The 21574-nt window shown below is 43.9% G+C and overlaps 1 protein-coding gene across 1 annotated transcript in view; it reads left to right on the forward strand.

Moving 5' to 3' along the window:
* CYB5R1 (cytochrome b5 reductase 1) overlaps positions 1 to 21574 on the forward strand; it is a 114174-nt gene that overhangs the window by 40395 nt on the left and 52205 nt on the right. Inside the window, exon 6 of the mRNA XM_066584181.1 lies at positions 5935 to 6018. Coding sequence (XP_066440278.1) covers positions 5935 to 6018 — 84 coding nt within the window. The remainder of the gene's footprint in view (positions 1 to 5934; positions 6019 to 21574) is intronic.

A 21574-nucleotide genomic window follows, 5' to 3' on the forward strand; every position in this document is an offset into this window, starting at 1 on the left:
TTTCGTTCGTGTAAAGCTTGGCAGATTGGGGTGAATAGCTTGCGTTTCTGTGATACTGTCACTGAGAAGTCTTGGAACAGCAGAATCTTTGATCCTTGTATAGTTAGTTCTCCTTGTCGTCTGTAGGCTTGCAGAATTGCTTCTTTTGTTGCCCAGTGCATGTATTTTGCTATCACTGGGCGAGATCTGTTTCTGTTGTTACGCCCTTCCCCTGGTGGGCCGATTCTGTGGGCTCTTTCTATTGTTAGGGGGTCGTTGGGTATGTCAAGTTGGAGTGCCTGTGGTAGCTCGGTGGTTAAGTAGGTTAAAAGCTGGTTGTTGGTTATGGTCTCAGATATTCCCACAAAACGGAGGTTATTGCGGCGATGTCTATTCTCTAGGTCGTCGATTTTTTCCCGGAGCATTTCGGTTTCTGACTGACTTCTTTGTAGCGAAGCTTCTAAGGTTGCAATTGTTTGTGCTGTGTTCTGGGTTTTCGTTTCTAGTTCTGTTAGCCTTTGGGTGTTGTCCGTAATTTGGGACAGTGCTGAGTTTATGGATTTGTGCAGTGGCTCTAGTCTATTGTCAAATAGGGGGAGGAGCAGTTTTGAGACCTCTTGTGCCACAAGTGTCGCCTGTGTCATGTCCACGCTGTTATTCCTTGATTGCTTTCTGGTTTGTGTGGAAGAGGTTCCATTGTTTCTGGATCGCGCTCTGGTGATACCATGGCGCGCGGTGGAGTGTTCTTTAAGGGGGACACAGGTTGCTGCGTAGTCTTGCTCTCTTTTTCTTTGGTGTTTTTGCCAAGTTTATTCTTCTGTTGTCCTCCTGTGGTTGTTTTGTCTGTATTTGGCTGACGTGTTGCTCTCGTTGAGGTGCCTGCGTTTCTTTCGTTTAGATATTTGTCCATGTTTTAGCTATTTTAAAATCAAAAAGTTATGTGGGATGTTCGCTTTAAGGGGTCTCTCCCTATTTCTCGAGTTGTTCCTGTTTTGTTGCGGTTTATTTTTGATGTGGATATGGCTTTTCGTTTGGTTTCTATATCTCCATTTCTGCTTGTTTGGAGTTTTTAGTACAGCTCACTGTCTGTATTTTTATTGGATTCGTTTTGTCTCCCTTGTCTTCTTTTCCTTATTCCAAGATGTTTGGTTGTTTTGTTTTGCGTAGTTTAGGTTTTCTTTTTCCTTCTTTCTCCTATTATGTTGTCCAGATTTTGTCAGAAGTTGTATTTGTGCGAGGGTCGCGTGTGGTTTTTTGTTGCGTGTTTTTTTTTAATTTCCTTTTTGTATGTATGTCTTTGACTTTTGTGGTTTTTGTTGGGGTTGGAGTGAAGCCCGTGGGGAGGCAGCAGTTCCCCACTGTTTTTGTTTTGTATTGTCTGGCTTCTGAGCCTTTTGTGATCCTGTTGTGTCCTGGGGGTCTGCTCTGTAGCACCAGTATGGGTGTATGATATCTCCCCCCTCCGTTAATGACTCGGCCCCTCCCCTTGCCTGTTGAGGTGGGCGGGGTTTACTGTGGGCTTCTCAGCCGAAAATTTAGGACGCGGCTTATAACGCTGCTAGGCCACAATCTCCACGCCAATTTTCGGGGACGATCACTGGTTCGGGGAGGTTCCTCGGGTCGTCCGGGTGCCCTCCGGGGTTTCTCGCCTCTCACGGTGCCGAGTGGAGCCTGTCGCGGCTGGGGGGCTGTGACGCGGCTCCCACCGCTGTTCGGCCCTCGTGTTCTGGCGGTCTTCTCGCGGTCTCGTCGCCCCTGGAGGGCCTCCCGTGCCCCTCTGTAGTGCCCCGGAGTCTTCTCCTCCGCTCGCGGCCCCGGCCGGTGTTGGTCGCGGCCCTCGCGACCGGAAGTTCAGGCCGCGGCCCCGCGTGAAGTTCAGGACGCAGCGCCCTGGAGGCTCCCCGTATGTCTCGGGTGAAGGCTGGTGTGTCAGCGTGTCTTACCGGGCTCTTCGGGGGGGTAACGTCCCGGCTGGCTGCAAGGTCTGCGTCCCCTATTGCCGCGAGTCCGCCCTCCGGTTCCCTGTTCCCGCTGGTCGCGTCGGGGGGTTCACCGAGGGTCTTTCGGGCTCTTCTGTGATGTGGGGGGTTCCGCCAAGCAAGCAGGGGAGATGTCCGTCCCCCGCAGCTGCTTTGTTTGGGTTTTCAGAGGGTCACGGTGTCTCTGGGAGTGTGCCTGGCAGGAGCTCTGTAAAGACACATCCTGCTCCCTCTGTGTCCCGGGCGGAAGAGATATTTTATTTTTAATAGTAGTACAGCAAAAGAATAACTATATAAATTTGGTATCATAGTGATCATACTGACCTACAGAATAAAGTTATCATGTTACTTTTGTTGCAGTGTATACACCATAGAAAAAAGACTCCCCCCCCCCCCTCAAAAGTTACAGAATTTCCATTTTACACTACAATTTTTTTAACGTTTTTCAGTACATTATATGGTACATTAAATAGCTTCATTGAAAAATACGATTCGTCCCACAATAAAACAAGCCCTCATACAGCTACATTGATGGATAAAGACCTATGATTTTTTTAAAGGTGGGGAGGGAAAAACAAAGATAAAAAAAGCCTTGTCATTAAAGGGTTAATTAGGTTATCATGCCCTTAATTAATCAGCTGTTCAGGACACTGGATATTGAACACTGAACACACTACCAAGTTCTGTGTTTTTTAAATGTAACAATATGGCTTTCTAAATATAACAATGTAATCCCCAAATATATCCCCTCAGCATAATGTTTTAAACTCTAAGGCCACTCTCACACGCACCCCTTTTTACCATGGCGCCCCAAGCACCGCCCTAACCATGGTTCCATTCCCCCTTTGATTCTAATGGAGCTTTTTAGAGCTGCACTCGAAAATGCGCTGTCTGTTCTATTTTTGTGCGCTTTCGCGTTTTTAAGAACCTCATCACCCATTACAATGATGGGGTGTGTTAAAATGCACTGTGAAACGATTTTGAGCTGCACTTTCTGAACTCAAGTGTGGCCTAAGAAAGACAAATATAGCTGCAATGTATAAGCAATGTATAACCACTGTGACTTGAAATTAAAACACAAATAAATACAAATACATATAAATGACAGAGACTCCACCTGATTTTAAGTCACGCACACTTAAAATAACCACACTTGAAATCAAGAACGTCACTGTACTTCAACAGTCACTATGTAGTTTAGTTTAAAAAGCATTTTTTTTATTGCTATCAGAAGCAGTGACTCCTGGAATGAATCCTCTGTTTTGAAAGGAAAATCTTTTCCTATTGGACCCTTATCAGCCAGAAAATGGAGATATCTGGGCCTTACCATTGGTTGTAGTCCAAGTATTATTGTATCTTGACGCCACCGGAAGCTAGGGGTTTGACAGGGCTTGGATGCAGTAACACCCCTGTCACACCCCTAGCTCCCGATTGGCTCAATGCTGAAAGGTCCCAGCAGCGTGTGGATTGATTTTTGCCAGAACTGCAGGCTTAGGATGAGGGTTACTTTGGCAATTAGGCTTACATTATGAGCTGTAAATGCTGGCAGGTTCCAGCGGTAACATGGCAGCATTTACACCTAATAATCTAAGCCTAAGAAGAAAAGTAACCCTCATCCTAAGCCTCCAGGGCCAGCAAAAAGGAATGCAGATTCTGCACCTCTCACTGTCCCTGGAGTTCCTGGGTGGCGTGTCACTGCTCCTCACCCCTTGCGTCGTAGCTGTGCTCGGTCCCACGGCGCTTTTCTGTTATGGCTCACAGCCGTCCGGCGAATCACATCTCCGTCCTGTCCGCCGCCTCAGTGGTGCGTGACGGCCACCGTCTCTATGCTCCCTGACGCCCGGTACCCAGCTCACAGTTGGTGCTGATGTCCCGCTGCTGCCGATACTCTTGGTGCCGCAGTTGCGAGCACGGCACTTTGGCGATTAAACATTCCCGCAGCCAATCACAAGCTGGGGGCGTGATCTTTGTTTGACAGTGCTGTATTATGTCGCCACCCCTAACTTCCAGTGGCGACATAATACAATAATACCTGTAGTCCATGCCAATAGTTTCAAAAACTTCCTCAATTAATCTTAAACTTTGTCTCCTGACCCAGGTCAGCACAAATTCAATAAGTTCTATTGCTAAAGGTCCATTTACACGAGCAGATAATCGCTCAAATACAGCTTTGAGCGATTATTTTGCATAAAAAATAATTGGTATTCAAGTAGCTACTCAGCTACTTAAATACCAATTATGTATGTAAATGAAGCCTTCACTGAGCTCAGGCAAATAGCCCAAGGCTATTATCTGCGCGAAGATTCCTTGTTCTCCACAGGGGAAACAAGGCTACCAGCTCTCCCCCCTGGAAAACGACTGATAAAAGTGATCATTAAAATCAAGTGAGTTTGATCTCAACAATCATCAAAAAGTGCCCGAAATGCGGGTGCCCCGTGCCCATTTTCGCTCACTGATTATCGCTAAAACGATTGCCGATTAGCGAATTTTTAGCGATGATCGCCCAGTGTAAATGGGCCTTAAATTAGACAATGGTGCAACCAGAAAAAGGCCTTTTCAACATATGATCACTTTTATTAAAATTGCTTACCTGGCTGTGCCAACCCAAAAACTGTGTAAGGCCTCACTAGTGAGACCCACCTTTAAACTGAAACAGTGGGTTAGATAAAACTCCTGTGCAATTAATATTAAGATTTAGATGGCTACAAACCTTGGATGCCAGGTAATCTATGGAAATCCCTTTAGCAGGTGGAACTAATGCAGCCTGAGCAACCGCACAAGTCACACCACACGATCCAAAGACCAGCCTTGAGTTGAGCCATTAGTTATTGTTGTAATAGTAAACTACAGGCGCTAACTGAATAATTCTAATGGAACTTCTCTGAGGAGTACTACAAAGCTGCATTTACTATTACTGACTGTGTGAAGATGAGCTGCTTCTTTCAACATTCATTTAATTTTTGCACTGTACACTGTGGGATAAATTTATTAAGACCAGAGTTTCAAAATATTAAATCCTGATGTACTCCACACAGCTTACATATGCCCCCACATAATAAATTGATATACTAGTAAGACCTCAAACAATACTACTAATTCTTGTACCCCCCCCCCCCCCCCCCCAGATGAGTACGGTAAAGTGTGTCGTTTCCAAAATAGGATAACTTTTGGCAGTTCCCACTGTACTGCTAACCCGGGGCCTTTGCAAATGCAACATTGCATCCAAAAAATGTTTTAAGCCAATCTGTGTTCCTTCCTTCTGAGCCCAGACTTGCATCCAAACAGTAAATTATGTTCACTTATGGGGCATTTCCATGCTCAAAAGAAATTGCGTAACAAAAATTTTGTGCTTTTTCTCAGATAGCCTCTCTTGAAAATAAAAATAAAGTGTCCCTTAGGGCTTGTTCAGACGACCGTATAATGGCCGGGTATTCACGCCAGCCGATATACTGCGTCTGTCTCTGCAGGGGGAGGAGGCTGGAAGGGCCAGGAGCAGTACTCTGAGCTCCCGCCCCCTCTCCGCCCCTCTGCACTATTTGCAATGAGAGGAGGTGGGACGGGGCGGGGCTAAGTTCCGGGATCCCTAAGGGGATCCTGAAAACAAGACCTAACTTGAGAACTGAAGTTGAGAAATATTGATTTAGACGTCTGTATTTAAAACTGATTATCTTATTGTTGCGCGAAGGTATAGATGAGTTTGCTATTGGTTTTAAGACTTTTTATTATTTAGAATTCAACACTGAAAATCTGTAACAAATCCTACTCTGAACTTGACCTTAGAGCCCATAAGGTAGTTTTTGAGTCTACATTGCATTACACCCATTTAATTGACACAAATGACACAATTCATTTGGCAGTTAATCATTGGTAGTATTAAATACAAGCCCTACAGAGCACAGTAGGAAAAAATAATCTAAAGACACACATTTCTATACCGCACTAGAAATATTAACTTATCTGTGCTTCATTTAATAAGGTTACTTTACTATTCAACCAAACAAGAGATCGCCAGCTGAGAGAAAGTTTGCACGTCAGGTGGGAATGATAGCAGGTGGATCAGGTATGTAAATGCATTGAATCTTATCCACGATTAGATATAGAGATTGCAGATTTTGTTTTTACATTTTACTAAAGTGTATCTATCATTTCAACAAACTTGTGATGAGTGGTATATATAGAAAGTGGATGTCAATATTGCCCCAGATTATGCATAGCAGCTGTATAGGGGTACAGAGAGAGTAAGGTGGGCCTCTCTGGTCACAGTAGATTTTAACCCCTTAACAACCACCGATGTGCCTTTTGATGTCCTGCAGCTGCAGTACATGTATGAAGGGAGATCACGGCTGCCAGCTGTTTCTCACATCCAATACCCAGCGGCAAGAGCTCCGATAAACCGCATGGCTCCTCAGTGTTGCTAACCCTTTAAATAACGCTGTCAATTCTGACAGCGGCATTTAAATCTCTGAACGATGTTCGAGGGTCCCAGATGTGATCGCAGGGAGCCGTGTAGGTGTCATGGCAACTGGGGGCCTTCAATCATGGTAGAATTCCTATAAAGCCATGCCTGTGTGTGGGCTTGATAGACTGCCTGCCCAATTGCAGTATGATGTAATGCTATGGCATTACATCATACTGCAGGAGCGATTAAAGCACTTTTGCCATATTCATAATAATAAAAATACATATTTGTTATCGCTGCGTCTGTAAAAGTCTGATCAATCAAAGTAATGCATTATTTACCTCGCATCATGGATGTTGTCAGAAAAAAAAAAATAACAGTAGATAATGATACCTTTTAATGGATAACAAAAAGACATGATGTTATAGCAAGCTTTCAAATCTACTTAGGCTTCTTCTTCAGGTTTAATGGATTAGATTTGAAGAACATAGGCGTAGCATCAGGGGTTGCTGGGATCGCCATGGTGACCTGGCCCCTGCGCTCAGGGGGCCCTGAGGCCGCCCTCCGCCATACCCATCTGCACATTCAGTGCATTAATGGCTGGGCCGTTCTGTGTGCAGCATGATTCCAATCAGGCTGCATGCAGAACGGCCAGCCTGAGAGAGAGCCCGGCAGAGAAGGGGAGAGGAGGAGGAGGAGGGAGAAAGTCACGTGGGTCGGCAGGGCACAGTGATCATGTGCTGCCCCCTGCTTCCTGCTGAACGTGGAGCTGCAGTGTCTGCCTCTCCTGCTGCTGTGAGATGGAGAAGTGGTCCGGGCCCCGGGGTAAGTATATATATGTGTATGTGTGTGTGTATCTGTCTGTCTCCTCTATCTATCTCATATCTATCTATCTCATATCTATCTATCTATCTCATATCTATTTATCTATCTATCTCATATCTATCTATCATCTATCTCTCGATCTCTCTATCTATCTATCTCACATCTATCTATCTATCTCACATCTATCTATTTATCTCACATCTATTTATCTATCTATCTCACATTTATCTATCTATCTCACATCTATCTATCTATCTCACATCTATCTATCTCACATCTATCTATCTCACATCTATCTATCTATCTCACATCTATCTATCTATCTATCTCACATCTATCTATCTCACATCTATCTATGTCATATCTATCTATCTATCTATCTATCTATCTATCTATCTAACTCACATCTATCTATCTATCTATCTCACATCTATCTATCTATCTCACATCTATCTATCTTTCTATCTCATATCTATCTATCTTTCTATCTCATATCTATCTATCTGATATTTATCTATCTATCTGATATCTATCTATCTATCTCACATCCATCTATCTATCTCACATCTATCTATCTCACATCTATCTATCTCTCACATCTATCTATCTATCTCACATCTATCTATCTCACATCTATCTATCTTTCTATCTCATATCTATCTATCTTTCTATCTCATATCTATCTATGTGATATTTGTCTATCTATCTGATATCTATCTATCTATCTCACATCTATCTATCTCACATCCATCTATCTATCTCACATCTATCTATCTCACATCTATCTATCTCTCACATCTATCTATCTATCTATCTCATATCTATCTATTTTTCTATCTCAAATCTATCCATCTATCTATCTATCTCATATCTATTTATCTATCTCATATCTATCTATCCCGCTATCTATCTCTCGATCTATCTCACATCTATCTATTTCACATCTATCTATCTATCTCACATCTATCTATCTATCTATCTATCTATCTATCTCACATCTATCTATCTTTCTATCTCATATCTATCTATCTATCTATCTATCTATCTATCTATCTATCTCATATCTATCTATCTTTCTATCTCTATCTTTTCTGCACGCGGATCCGCGCCCCATAGGGATGCATTAGACACCCGCAGGTAGTTAACCCCTTAATGACACGGCCTATTTTGGCGTTGAGGACCAAGCAATTTTTTGGTATTTTTCCATCTCCATTTTTCAAAAGCCATAACTTTTTTATTTTTCCGTGGACGCGGCCGTATAAGGGCTTGTTTTTTGCGTGGCGAGCTGTAGTTTTTATCGGTGCCACTTTTGGGTACATAGACAATATCATAAAATTTTTTAATTTTTTTTTATGATAACAGGGAGAGAGAAAACGCATCAATTCTGCCATAGATTTTTTTTTTTTTTTTTACAGCGTTAATCATGCAGCATAAATGACACACTAAATTTTTTCTGCGGGTCGGTACGGTAACAACGATACCAAAATTGTTATATTTTTTTTTAGGTTTTTACACTTTTTTGCAATAAAACCCCCTTTTTTTTGGAAATCTTTTTTTTCCTCTATAGCTGCATTCAAAGTCCTGTAACTTTTTTATTTGTCTATGTACGGAGCTCTATGAGGGCTTATTTTTTACGAGACGAGCTGTAGTTTTTTTTGGTACCATTTTGGGGAATGTACGGCTTTTTTGATCACTTTTATTGCATTTTTTGGGAGGCAAAATGCTAAAAATTAGCATTTTGCCTCTGTTTTTTAGCCGTGTTTTTTACACTTTTTATCGTACAAAATAAAAAGTGTGTTGAACTTTTTGTACACTTCGTTACGGACGCGTCAATACCAAATATGTGGGGTTTTAATTTTTTTCCCCTTTTTTTATGCTAATATTAGAAAAAGCATAAAAAAAGGGTTTTTTTTAAATTTTTTTTTACATTTTTCTTTTTTTACACTTTTTTCTTTTCTTTTTTTTTATACTATTTGAGTCCCTCTGAGGGACTTACAACACTGTGCCTATGATCGCTGTTATAAGGCATGGCAGAGCTACTGCTCTGCCATGCCTTATCGCTTATACAGCGATTATAGGCACAGGCAATACAGGACGCCAGTGTCTGGCGTCCTGTTGCCATGGCGACAGGCCGGGCTCTCGCGATGACATCGCGAGTTCCGGCCGGAGACACAGAAGGAGCGCGATCCCTCTGTGAACTCTTTCCCTGCCGCGATCTACTTAGATCACGGCACGGAAGGGGTTAACCGCGGGCAGCGCATCTCCGATGCCCCCCGCTGTTGCAGCGGGACGCCGGCTGTGACTGACAGCCGGCTACCGCTGCGGGATAGCGCTGGATCTTATGTGATCCCGCGCTATCTCCAGGACGTACCGGTACGCCCTGTTGCGGGAAGTACCAGGCTTCCAGGACGTACCGGTACGCCCTGGAGCGGGAAGGGGTTAAATACCTGCGGATGTCATTTTTCCCTGCATACGCGGATCCACGTGCAGGAAAAAATCCAGACCATGCTCCATTCGGTGCGGTTCTCCCGCGCGGACGGCTCCCGTAGGCTTCTATTAAAGCCTATGGAAGCCGTCCGGATCTGCGGGAGACCTGAAATCAGAATATACTCACCTGCTGCGGGCCGTGCGTGTCTTCCCTTCTTCACGGCCGGATCTTCTTGCTTCGGCCCGGCGGATGTGCCTGGCGCATGCGCGCGACACGCAGCCGGCGTACCGAGCACATCCGCCGGGCCGAAGAAAGAAGATCCAGCCGGGAAGAAGGGAAGACACGCACAGACCGCTGCAGGTGAGTATATTCTATTTTTAGCGCTCATGTCCGCGGGGCAGGAGGGACCCGCTGCAGATTCTCAATGGCGAATCTGTAGCGGGCCTGATTTTCCCCGCGGACATGAGGCCTAAATACTGCATGCAGATTTTTTAATATTTTTTCCTTTATTGTGGTTCTAAAGTACAGGGTGGAGCACGGTAATTTGCTAATTTGGGAGTGAAATAAAAAAATAATGAACTTGTAAAAACTTTATTTTATATTTCATTTACATTGAACAGTAGTGGAATTTACAAATTATTTGGTTTTAAATATTGTATCTGGCAAATGTTGACCTTCGCTATCCACACACTGCTGCATACGTTTTCTGAAGTTCTCATGCACTCTTTCAAGCATGTCGACTGGTATTCTGGCAATCTCAGCGTCAATATTGTTCCTTAGGTCTTCCAGGGTGTTGGGACGGTTGCAATACAGATGTTCGTCGTGTAACATAATCCTGCGCTGACAATTGTTGGACCACGCACATTTTATACGGGTGAAAATTCAGTTTACTATGAAGAATCCGGTGGAGAGAACGTCTTGAAATGCCAAGAGCAAGCGCTTGCTTCTGAGCAGAGCGTTTCGGAGATTGCAATACTGCTGCTCTAACTCGTTCGATGTTCGTAGTGAAGGTCAACATTTGCCAGATACAATATTTAAAACCAAATAATTTGTAAATTCCACTACTGTTCAATGTAAATAAAATATAAAATAAAGTTTTTACAAGTTCATTATTTTTTTATTTCACTCCCAAATTAGCAAATTACCGCGCTCCACCCTGTACAACCAAAACATGAATCACCCTAAGGCCGCTCTCACACGTGTTCAGAAAACGCAGCTTGTAATCGTGGAATTTTTACCGGAATTTTGAGCAGCGTTTTCGAACACAGGTTACAGCGTTTGACAGCGCTTTTTAATGCACCCCATCATTGTGATAGGTGAGGAGGAGTGTTAAAAACCACGAATACGCAAAAATAAAACAGACAGCTCTCGAAAATCACAGCGATAGGGACACCGCGTTCCAGCGCAGATTTGAGTAAGCTCATTAAAATCAATGGGAGAGTTTTACCGTGGTTAGTACGGCACTCGGGGCGCTGTGCTAATAGCGGTAAAAAGCGGTGTGAGAGTGGCCTGCAGGGCTACAAACAAATTTGTCATGTTTAGAAAGATTACGCCAAGGGGCTAGATTATGTTTGCAGCATGATCTAGATATGGGTACGGGGGAGTGTGGGGTGGAGCCTGAGCTAAACTTTTGCACCCTCGCCCCTGAACCCTTAGGTACGCCCCTGCTGAAGAGGCAAATATTAATATATATATATATATATATATATATATATATATATATATATATATATAAACACGCACCAGCGGAAATTATATTAAGACCGGAGTTGGAAACACGGGTCTTAATAGATTTCCTCCTATGTTTAGAGGGAAAACCCCTGTTAGTAATGTAAGGTACAATATTGGCCACTGTATGGAACAGAGTTGTTTATCCAAGACATACCAATCAGCAACTTGAACTTCGGCATTTTACTCAAAGCACTGATGGAAACATTTTTCAGTATACTAGGACATATAACCCTTCTAAAAGTACCATTTCCATGGGTGTACGTGTACTCCAGTGTGTAGGTAGGTAGTATATATCAAAGGAGTATGCACATAAATGCTAGGATCCAAGGTTTCTCAGCAGAACATTGTCCAGAGTATCACACTATGATTCATCAGACCAGGCCTCCTCTTTCTATTGCTCCATTGTTCAGTTCTGGTGCACAAGTGCCCATTGTAGGAAGTTTCCGCAGGGAACAGTGGTCCATCTTACTTTATTCAGTCATTTTTGCTAGAGCAGTTCTTTTGTGGGATTAAAGCAGATACACTAGGCTTTGCTGCCCATGCCCATCAGCGAAGCCCTAGTCACCCATGACCTAGTCGTTGGTTCATGGGTTGTCCTTCCGTGAACAACATTTGGTAGGCACTAACCAGGGTATATTAAAAACAACCAACAAGATTTGCAATGTAGCAATCTTGGTTATCAGATCTAGAATCCAATAGGCAAAGCAATAACAACATAGATCTCAACCGTAGGTTGCCTGCAGACGGCCAGGTCGGATCCCGCTGCGAGAATTCTTGCAGCGGGATGCGGACCCGTGCCCCTGCACAGCCCTGTGGCTCACCCGCTCCCGGTGTCTCCTCTGCTCTGTGATGCCCCGGCCAATGACATCTCTGTGCGGACCTCTGTGAGACCCACACAGAAATAGAACATGCCACGATTTGTTTTCCACGCGTGTTTTCACACAGACAAATCGTGGCTGTGTGCAAAGGTTTGCATTATCTAATGCAATCCTATGCAAGCGGTCAAGGGAGGAAATTTTGCCGGAAATCCCGCTGCTAAAATCGATACAAAGTACTAAGCTGTGGATTAAAGGGGTTTTCCAGGAAAATACTATTGATGACCTATCATTAGGAACGGAAGCTGCTGCTCTGACCCATGTGTAGTGGCCAGTGCTTGCAAATGCAGGCTGGGGTTTCATTAAAATCAATGGGAGCTGTGTCTGCAGTTACAAGTGCTGGCCACTATACAGAGGTCAGAGCAGCAACTTCCACTCTCCAATTACAGATCACATCAAATCAGCAATTTATCTCCTATCCTGTGAATAGGAAATAACTTGCAATCATAGTACAACCCCTTTAATCCCTCTGAAAGATTGTGTTAAAGATTCCCACAATAGTAGTACCCCTATTTGTGCATTTACACAACAATAAAATCCACTATGTGCACTAAACTAGTAAGCCCCCTTTGTACCCTTCACAAGTGATAGTGGTCCCTCATTCTCACACAAAGTAACAGTAATCCCTTTGTGTCCCTATTTCCATGCCAAAAAACAGCACTCCCTTTGTTTATGCCTCCTCTTCCAAAGTAACAGCGGTTCCTCTATGCCTCTGCTTCCATCCCCAAGTAACATTGGTCCCTCTCTGCTCCGTCCCAGGTAACGATGATCCCTCTGTGCCCCTAACAACCTCGTCAAGTAAAACTGATCTCTCTCTGCCCATGACTCCCTCCCCCAAGTAACGGTGATCCCTTTGTAACATGCATTGAACATTGCATAATTATTAATCAAAAAATGTTAGCTTTAAATGTATAATGATTGGTCCATAATTGATTTTAAGCAGAAGTGCCATGTCAGTCTATTAGCTGTGATCAACAAAGAATTGTCTTTCAAACAAAGACTCATCTGTGCATAGACATGGTGTCACAAGGTGCCTACCAATTATAATTTTATGAACTTTTTGTAATAAAAAAAAGTGGTTTTTAGGGAGCCGGCTTTTCTCCTGTACTTTGTAAGGCTAAAAAAATATATACCTTCATCCATTTCAAACTAATATCTTGGGTCAAAAGTGGCGTCATGTCTCCTTAAGGAGAGCACCCAAAAAGTGTGTGGAGACACCTAGGGGGTGAGTGGATCAGGGGATGGTATAGTCTCTCACCAAGGAGAGCACCCAGAAGGGGTGTACGGACACCTAAAAGCTAAGTAAGGAGACTTATAAGGCAATGCTCTTCTTGGAAATTTATGCAAATAAGAAAAATGGAAAAATACCTCTATAGCGCCATCTATTGGCAGCATTCCTTCAATTCAAAGTGACCTTATAACAAGTCCTCAATGATTGGGAATATTAATGATTGGGAATAATAAATGTTGGTCCAGAGGCAGGTAAAAAACACGAGGTAAGATATGACACAGGAGGTAATTTTACTTATTTTAGGGAAATAATCCCTTCCTGATTTCAAATATGACACCAAAATAAATTACTGAATCAAGAACCCAGCAATCTAGTAACCATTAGCAGAATTATTACTACCCACCTAAAAAATGCCCTTTTTGAACTTTCAGTGAATTAACCATAACAGGTTCCTCAGGCAGAGAGTCCCATAGTCCCACCGTTCTTACAGTAAAAACTCCTTTTTTGTTGGTGCAAAAACCTTCTTTCTACTATAAGATCCTAAGCAACGTTCTGCCTAACTGATTGGATAGGGTTATCTTGGAAATGGTTCATGGAGATCAAACATGGTTTATGCTAGGCAGATATACATCCAACAATATCAGCTCCAGGTGGTCACATAGTTAGGTCAGGCACTGGGGCTAGAGTGGGTTGTGGTATCATTGGATATAGCAAAAGTCTATGGAATGGCACAACTTACAGCAGGTCCTGCTCCACTTTGGGTTGGGACCTCATTTTGTTGCTGGATCAAAATATTGTACGTCCCTATTCTAATGTTCTTGTCAATTATATTCCATTCCCCTTTTTGAATTTAAAGAGGGAAATGAGGCAATGCTTTCCTTTGTCCCCTATGCCTTTCTCATTAGCTATTGAACCGCTGGCTCTGAGAATTTATCATAATCCGGGGATTTGGGGGATCACTTTGGGGGAGCAAATTGACAAGGTTGGATATTATGCAGATGACTTGGTCCTTTTTCTGTCCTCTGTGGAGTCCTCTTTTGCCAGCGCTATTGAGATGATTAAACAATTTGGAGTTTTTTCTGGTCTAAAAGGAGTTTTATCACTACACCAAAAAATGTTCAAGCAGCTGGGCCAGGCTTAAAATAAAAATAGGCTATGCTTATCTCTGCTTGACCCCCTGTGATATATCTGAGTGGCTCCCAAACACAAAATAATAAATTGTATACTTTATTAACATATATGTTACCCAGGCCCACTGCGTACTGCTCTCTACCAAAATGCCCCCCCCCCCCGCCCCATTTAAATGTGCACTATGGAACTCCCAAACCACATGCAACAAACTCCCAACTATCCATGTCCTCTTCACCACCAAACACTTGCGCTCACCGAAACCTGGATACAGCAGTCTGATTCTACTTCTCCCGCTGCATTGTCCTATGATCGCCTGCAGTTCTCCCACACCTCCAGATCGGATGACAGTCGCAGTGGAGGAGTAGGCATCCTCCTCTCACCTAACTGCACCTTCCAGGTCATTCCCTCAGCTCTCTCGCTTACCTTCCAGTCATTCGAAGTCCACATCCTGCGACTTTTCCACCCACAGCCCCTGCGTGTCGCAGTTATTTACCGTTCCCCAGGCCCCACCTGCCTGTTCCTAGACCACCGCCGCCTGGCTCCCCCCTTCCTATCCTGTGAAATCCCACCCCTCATCCTTGGCGATTTCAACATCCCTACTAACGTCCCCAGCTCCTCATCTGCTTCCTGGCTTTTAACACTTACCTTCTCTTTTGGCCTATCACTAATCTCTGACTCCTCCACTCACAGAGATGGCAACACTCTTGATTTAATCTTCCTCCGTATCTGCTCTGCCTCTCACTTTACTAACTCCCCAATTCCACTCTCAGATCACAACCTTCTCTTTTTCTCCATCGGGCACCCTAGCTTCTCCCTTGACCCTCCTATCTATTGCATCTCTAGGAACCTCCAGTTCGTCCGCACCCAACAGTTCGCCGAGACCATTCAGTCCTCCCTGTCCCCTATCTTTCTTCTTCCCTGCCCTAACCTGGCAACCAAACATTACCACACCACCCATAGCCGTACCGTGGATGTAGCGGCACCGCCTGTGACCCGAGCCATCAACCGCAGACCATGGCAACCTTGGTTCACGTCCCAAACGTGCTTCATCCGGCGGTGCTTCAGGTGCGCTGTGCGGCTGTGGAGAAAATCAAAGCTGCCCACAGACTTCCTCAACTTCAAATTCATGCTTAAAACTTATAACCTAGCTCTTCACCATGCCAAACAAGTTTATTTCACCTCCCTTGTTGCCTCACTATCCCACAACCCCAAACGACTCTTCGAGACCATCCACTCCCTCCTCAGCCTCAAAGAACAGGCCCCCATGATAGATCTGACTGCTGGAGAACTAGCTGCCTATTTCAAAGAAAAAAATCGACAACATCCAAAAAGAAATCTCCAAAAACTGCACGGCTAGCCCCAATCCCAGTCTCCTCAGCACTGCATCCAGCACCTACTCATTTTCTATTTTAGAACCAATGACAGAGGAAGATGTCTCCAGGCTGCTTTCCGCTGCCCGCCACACCACCTGCGCTAGCGATCCTCTCCCCTCTCACCTCCTCCGTTCCCTTTCCCCAGCACTCATTACTCACCTCACCACAATCTGCAACCTCTCCCTAACCTCTGGCACTTTCCCTAAAAGTTGTAAATGTCAGTATATTCACATAGCATGTGAGCTGCTATGCTACTATGCTGTGCTGCTATATTAACCAATGAACTGCTGTGCTGATTGGTGCACAATCACAGCCATAACAGAATCTGCAAATGTCAGAGAAATCTCTGTATATTCACATAGCATGTGTAATACTATAATGTGCTGCTATGTTGTCCAGCAAACTGCTATGCCGATTGTGCACCAATCACAGCCGTGACAGAGGTTAGAGGTGTCAGAGGTCTCTAGTATACACACAACCACTAATAGGGTGCAGAGGGTTTGAGTTAATAGAGATGCTATGCAGGAGTTTGGGATGGTGACAATGCAGCCTCTCATTGGCCGTCATGCACGCTTTACTTCTGCCTGGCCATACACCTGAAAGCCGGACCAGGGAAGCTGTTCAGCTACATCACAGGGGGCTGAGAAGAGACAAGAATAGGCTGTTTTTTGTTATTTTAGCCTGGGTCCAGCTTCTTAAATTTTCTTTTAGGTAGGGATTATACCCTTTTAAGTTTAATTGGCCCAAATCAGTGGTAATGCCCCACAGGAACGCTTAAATTCATATAGTTTACGCGAGGTGTCTGCACATTTAAATATCTTAGTGTTTATATTAATCGAGCTCCTGTGTCTGACCTACTGTTAGACAATTTTAAGATTTGGAGTTCTCTTCTCTTATCAGTGGCAGGCAGCATTAACTTCAACAAAATGGTCATTCACATTAAGGGATACCTTTATATGGTACGACTTTAAGGTGTATAAGCGTCTGACAGCTATACCAGCAACTATCGCTCCTGTGCTTTACACAGGAACGATAGTCGTTCAAATGAATGGAGGTGGAGTGGGCTGGAGATTATTTTGGTCCACCCCCCTCCATTCACAGTAAACATGAGTCGCTCTCCCGGATTTATTTCTTTATTATCTGGCAGGCCAGGTCAGATATTTGAGGACATGAGTGCTAGATGAGTCTCCCCAATTCTGAGGCACACTGACTGCACTATCGTAAGCTAAAAAATATTGAGCGTTTCTGGAAGGTAGTCACAAGCCTGTGGGTGGGGTGCTCCCCTACGTGGCGATACAAGTTTGTCGAGTCCTTCAGAATCTAATAGAATATCACTGATTTACTAATATGGAATAACTGTGAGCTTATCCATTTGTATCACTATTTAAAGTATCCGATTTTCGGAGGCAGCACAGTGTTCACAATGCTGCAATTATTTGAGTGAGAAGTATTTCATTACTTTGAACACATGCAGACATGATATGAGTTGCCTTGCACAGTGTTTTACAAATAACTCCAACTGCAACAGGCAGTAGCTAGTCAGTTTCCCCTACTAAGACAGTATCATAATACTGATTATGATTGGGATTTTCAGAGCCCAGGGTCTTTCTTCTTTCATATCTTCAATGCACAACTTCTAACTCAATGTCAGGATATCCCTGACACCACTACCTGTTAAAGCTAAATGGCAGAGTGTTATTCCATCTCTGACTGATGAGTTATGAAAAGATGCAATCAAATCACATCAGTATTAGGGATGAGCGAACGTGTCCGTTACGGACACATCCGCACCCGGACACCGGCTTTGCCGAACACTGCAGTGTTCGCGCGTAAGTGTCCGGGTGCCGCCGGGGGGCGGGGAGATGCGCGGCGGCGCGGGCGGCAGTAGCAGGGAACAGGGGGGAGCCCTCTCTCTCTCCCTCTCCCCCCCACTCCCCGCCGCACCCCCCCGCGCTGCCACGGCGGCCCCCGAACTTTTTCGCCCGAACACTGAAGTGTTCGCAAAGTTCGGTGTTCGGGCGAAAAAGGGGCGGAGCCGAACGTGTTCGCTCATCTCTAATCAGTATGTCTCCACTGCTGCCAATAATAAATTATATTAAATGTATGTTATACAAAAGAATTATTAAACCCCAACGAGATTATATAAAATTGGTCAGCTATCATGACTATTGTCATAGATTACAGAATCCCCACACTGATATTTGGCACCCCATATGGGATTGGCATATTGTGCAGAGGTTTTGGTCTGAGGTTGTAGATTTAGGCTGCCTATCCATGGGCGTTGCGGTATCCTGAGGTGGTTCTCCGCCGCCTGGGAGCAGGAGCCAGCAGATAGATAGGCTGACCATGGAAAATCGCGTCAATTCACAGCATGCCGCGAATTGCCGGCCGTAGGAGGAAAATTGCAGTGATTCTCCGCTCGTGGACAGGGTGACGGCGCATTCCATAGCAATGCTATGGAAAGCTGCAGACAGCGTGATTCACCAGCAATTTACCACCAGCGAATCACCCGTGGACAGGAGCCCTTACTTTCTAAAATTTTGGAAGCTCCTTTGGACTTTACTCCTGAAATATGCCTCTTTCAATTGCTATATGAGGAGATCATGGCAGAATCTTCTTTAGGGCGGACACCCAGTGGCGTTTTTTGCTCCACTGCGCTGCGAGAGTAAGTGAAAACTCTCGCAGCGCAGTGCGAGAAAAAAAAATGGGATCACGCCGGGATATCGCAAGTCTTTTCAATGGGGCCAGCGGCAGCAGCGCTAGCCCCACTGAAAAGATATGGAGAATACCGCGGACTTCTGCCACAGCTGTCACAGCTGTGGCAGAAGTGCAGCATGCTATCCCATTACTTTCAATGGGATCTGCACTGCTGCCGGTCCCATTGAAAGTAGTGGTTTGTAGCAAACCCTGCAGTATGATTTTCAGGGAAGGGCTTGAAATATAATCTACTATGTGCACTAGTACTGAAAACTGTACACAATAATCCATGTGTGGTCTAACTAGTGACTTTTTCTGTTCCTTTACCTCTGAGTGATCTGATATCAATATCTGTTGTGGCAATGTCTGCATGAGGGGCTCAGTCAGTCCATGTAAAAGTCCAAATAATTTCATTTTCATGATTATTCAGCAATAACGCAGAAATTCAATGGAAACACGGTAGCCACTGGCAGTACATACACTTCATGCTATAAACATAACAAACACTTGCCCATGCAGTTGCTAGCTAAACAGTAGTTTCCTCACTCACTACAACACATTGGCCTAACAACACTACATGTACCCAACTGGGTGTCAGTCATCCTTTCCTATCAGACTTGTGGCCGTACCACGGCCTGCTCTTACAGACATCAGGCTTTTATCCTCCTCTTAGCCTCCCTCTCAGGGAGTAGCTCCAGCTCTCTCAGAGCCTGGCCTGGCACAGCTTTCAGCTTGGCTCTCAGCCTTGGGACTGAATGTGTCTGAAGATTTTAGCGCCTCCAAACACACCCGCACAGCTGTCCCTGCTGATTAGCACACATGCAGTACACAGAAGGCCTGTTTACAGCCCCAGGCAGGCCATTCTGTGCACCACCTTGCCACATTTCCCACCCTTACTGATAAAGGCCAAAGGCTTAATCACAGCTTTTACCCCTCCAGGGTCACAACTCCAGGTTCAAGGATTTCTATGTGTCAGGCTATCATTTCAATTTTCTTCCTTTTCTATAACTGGAACTTACCTAGCTGCCACCTCTCGACCTAGCATCTTTTGATTCAAATCATCTTTTTCACTCCTGAAATGCTGTTGGTTCTTCAGTTGTTTCTCTACAAGTCCTTGTGTGGGGTCTGCCTCTACTGACTGTTTTGCTGCTCACTGCAGCTTCGTTTACATGCTTTTCCTCACCTGCAACTTCTGAGGCCTCTTTTTCCGTTTCTGCTTCTTTAGTGGCCTTCTCAGCTTAAGCTTTACCTTTGGTGCCCCTTCTCTTCACAGATAACAGCAAATTCACACTGAGTGACAGATTAAAAAGGAGTCTAGAGATGTCGTGATGAAAGTTATGCTGCCACATCATTCGGCATGATCAGTTTAGAGTAGCCAGTGATGGTCTGAGGAGACACATCCTTTGAAAGTTGCACAAACCTCCAAGTGATACCCAATTGTACAGACTATTATTAGATACCAGGACGAAATCTTCAGAGCCATTATCAAACCTTACACTGGTGCAGTGAGTCCTGAGTTTCTTCTGGTGCAGGATAATACCTGTCCTCATGTGGCCAAAGTGTGTAGACAGTTCCTGTATGACAAAGGCATTGATGCTATTGACTGACCTTTAAAGGGGTTTTCTGAGTAAGCTGGTGGCAGTGGGGGGATTCTGTATAAATATAAAAATAAACCCAATACTCACCTCCTGCTGCCGCGATGCTCCCTCTCCACCACTCACTGCACTCAGGTCTTCTGTTTACAAGCACTGCAGCGGTCACGTGGGTCATTTACCCATGTGACTGCTGCAGCCAATAGAAGGTCTGATAGTGGGATGTTACTGATAACCTCCCATAAACCTGTCTCGGGTTTCTACATTAGAAGCCCACATGGCAGGTTTAGAGAACATCACCTGTAAGATAACGTAGTGTTGTACTGCCAGCAGAGGTGAGTGTATTTATTACATACATATATATATATATATATATATATATATATATATATATATATATATATATATATATATTGGGCACATAGGACCCAAAATTATATAAAATAACTAACTCAGAAAACACCGTTTAGCTCACTGGATATGAATACAATTGAGAACCTCTTAGAAATTCTGTATTATTGCTTTCAGCCCAGCAAGGTACTGCAGACTCTCACTAATGCTCTAATCCAGCTTCTCTGGAGCGTGACTATTTGTTGTTTGGAGCAATTATAGGCATGTAGGAGTCATACACACTACTAAGTAACATTATAAGTTGTCAATAAAATTCACACAAATTGTTTGTGGGATTGTTGAACAGTGTGTTGTGTTATCAGGTGAACAGATTATTGGAAGGGGCTAGTAAGGACCCCGGAGTTATGGGTCAGATTGACACCAATGACAAAGTTAGGGGTGGGTGAAAGGTGCTTGAAAATTAGTTCAACACGTGGAGGACATTTTCTGGTATGGCAGATATATAGATGACAAAAATTTTTCTTCTGCTTCAAAAATAATTACATGAATTTATGCTTTTCCTAGGGATCTTTGGCTAGTAGAAGATAGTAACACAGGGCTCATTTCTACTAAATTATATTGTAAGCCTATTACAGGCAACACTCTCCTCCATGCCATCACCAATCATCTGGGACATGTAATAAGAAACTTGCCAGTTGGTGTGTTTGTTAGCTCACGATAAGTATGCAGTCATGATAACTATGAACGGGAATGTTGATCCATATCTAGATGTTTTATCAAAAAAGGTCAAGATATTGTGAATAATAAAAGTAGAGTTGATATCTTACAGCCAATGCCATTAAGAAGCACACAATTTTATGGTGCATGCAATGTACTTACTGTTAATATCCAATATTCAAGTGATTTTAATAAGATAGTAGCAATTATTAAAAAAATATCTACCAGTTTTGCATTCAGATACTGTCACCTGGCATCTGTGGTAC

This window comes from Eleutherodactylus coqui, chromosome 1 (assembly GCF_035609145.1).
Source record: "Eleutherodactylus coqui strain aEleCoq1 chromosome 1, aEleCoq1.hap1, whole genome shotgun sequence".
NCBI classification, from domain to species: Eukaryota; Metazoa; Chordata; class Amphibia; order Anura; family Eleutherodactylidae; genus Eleutherodactylus; species Eleutherodactylus coqui.